Genomic DNA, 1,701 nt, shown 5'->3' with positions numbered 1-1,701 from the left:
TATATATTAAAATCTTAAGCTGTAGGGTTGGTACACCCAAAATGAGAATTGTCATTTGCTCACCCACATGTTGTTCAAAAACCCAAGAAACTGTTTAATGCGGCGGACGAGCAAAAAACGCATGCAAATAGGAAAAAAACACCTGTTTGGATGGAGTATTAATCAACTAGCAGAAAGCTATCCGATTGCAAATATAGAATGTAGTATGTCTCCAGTATAGGGCGAGGTACCAGCTTGGTTAATTACTGGTAAGAATATCGTTTTTATTTATTTATTTTTTCTTCTGGTCCCTAGACCCTTTATCCCTTTGAAGCTCTCACTCTGTAGGGTAAACCCTTTGAAGGGATTAAGGGCATGGGGATGAACCCTGGAACGCAGCGTTAATTGAGTGTGCGTGTCATACAAACCTGAGACTCCTGCACTGATGTTTCCTCTCTTTGTAGAATGGTGTCCTCAACTATTGTGGCTTCCAGGTCCTTGCTCCACAGATCTTCTGGGCACCCACACATCTCTCTTCTGAGGCTCGTGAAGGCCTGTTGGAAGGCTGGCGTGCTCGTCTTCAAGGTCTCCTAAATGAGGCACCTCTCACCTTCCCAGCTGTAGACATTGCAAATATAGAATGTAGTATGTCTCCAGTATGGGGCGAGGTACCAGCTTGGTTAATTCCTGAAGTTAAAATTGATTTGGAAATACTAGACAAGAAAAGGGACTGGGAGGAAATGGGTAACACTAAATATATGGTGACTAGACATTTACAGCAAAGATTTTATGCACGTACGCATATTTATACAGATGGATCAAAAGGCCCAAATATAGGGCTTGCAGGAATAGGAGACTTTATCCCGGACTTGAATGTATCAATAACTAAGAGTGTCATCTAAGCTATTAATATATGCTATTGAAATGGTCGCCATCATAATAGGATTGATGTGGATTGAAGAGGTAAGGCCAGACAGTAGTCATCTGCTCTGATTCTGCTTCTGTGTTAACATCGTTGTCAACCCATCATTCATGTAGAGAAGATTTATGCTGGGTATAGCTTCCCAGCTGTAGACATCTTTGATGAGGGGAAAGGCTTTCAGCTCAAGCCTGAAGTCCGGGAGAAACAGGCTGAATCTCATTTTGGTCTCACTGTGGGTCACCACCTGGAGAAACCTCTGCCACCCCACAACCAGATGAAAGCTGGGGTGTGAGACCTGGTGCAATGCTCACCCCATGTGGCCATGTCTTTGTTTAACAGTCTTGATGCTGAAATTTAGACATGAATAAATTTGTGTTTTGTAATTCATTTTGTCTAGCCCCATAGTGCCAGTAATCGTTACATCCCTACTATCTATCTATCTATCTATCTAGCTATCTATCTACACTGTAAAAAATTATGCAGGAGGGTGTTAAATACAACCCGTCCGAATCAGTTATATTTTACTTAAGTATATTAGTTAAGTAAAATATATATAAATGGGTACATTCTAACTACACTACCTACTTGTTAACAGTAATATCTGAAACATTAAAAAATAAGTAAAACATACCCCAAAATATTAGTTCTGTCATCGCAAACTGCGCATGCGTCAATGTCAACGTCCAGGCGGGAATCGCGGAATTCAAATTCAACGTCTTCCAGCGGTACCGCGAAGAGTTGAGGTGCAGGTAAGTTTATTTTTGTTGTTTATCATGTTGATATAATTCTCAATGCAAATG

At 40.7% G+C, this 1,701-nt stretch overlaps 1 protein-coding gene across 2 annotated transcripts in view; it reads left to right on the top strand.

The window, feature by feature from the left end:
• Positions 1–1,288, top strand: part of LOC107670699 (NAD(P)H dehydrogenase [quinone] 1-like) — a 5,965-nt gene extending 4,677 nt beyond the window's left edge. For both annotated transcript variants that reach the window (XM_016463388.1, XM_016463389.1), the window contains exon 7: positions 1,075–1,288. In XM_016463388.1, coding sequence (XP_016318874.1) covers positions 1,075–1,193 — 119 coding nt within the window. In that variant the 3' untranslated portion in view covers positions 1,194–1,288. The remainder of the gene's footprint in view (positions 1–1,074) is intronic.
• The last annotated feature ends 413 nt before the right edge of the window (positions 1,289–1,701 follow it).

Source organism: Sinocyclocheilus anshuiensis, unplaced genomic scaffold, assembly GCF_001515605.1.
Source record: "Sinocyclocheilus anshuiensis isolate Anshui unplaced genomic scaffold, SAMN03320099.WGS_v1.1 scaffold1278, whole genome shotgun sequence".
Lineage (NCBI taxonomy): Eukaryota > Metazoa > Chordata > Actinopteri > Cypriniformes > Cyprinidae > Sinocyclocheilus > Sinocyclocheilus anshuiensis.
Note: the sequence above shows the minus strand (reverse complement) of the source record. Positions and strands in the feature narration are given on the sequence as shown.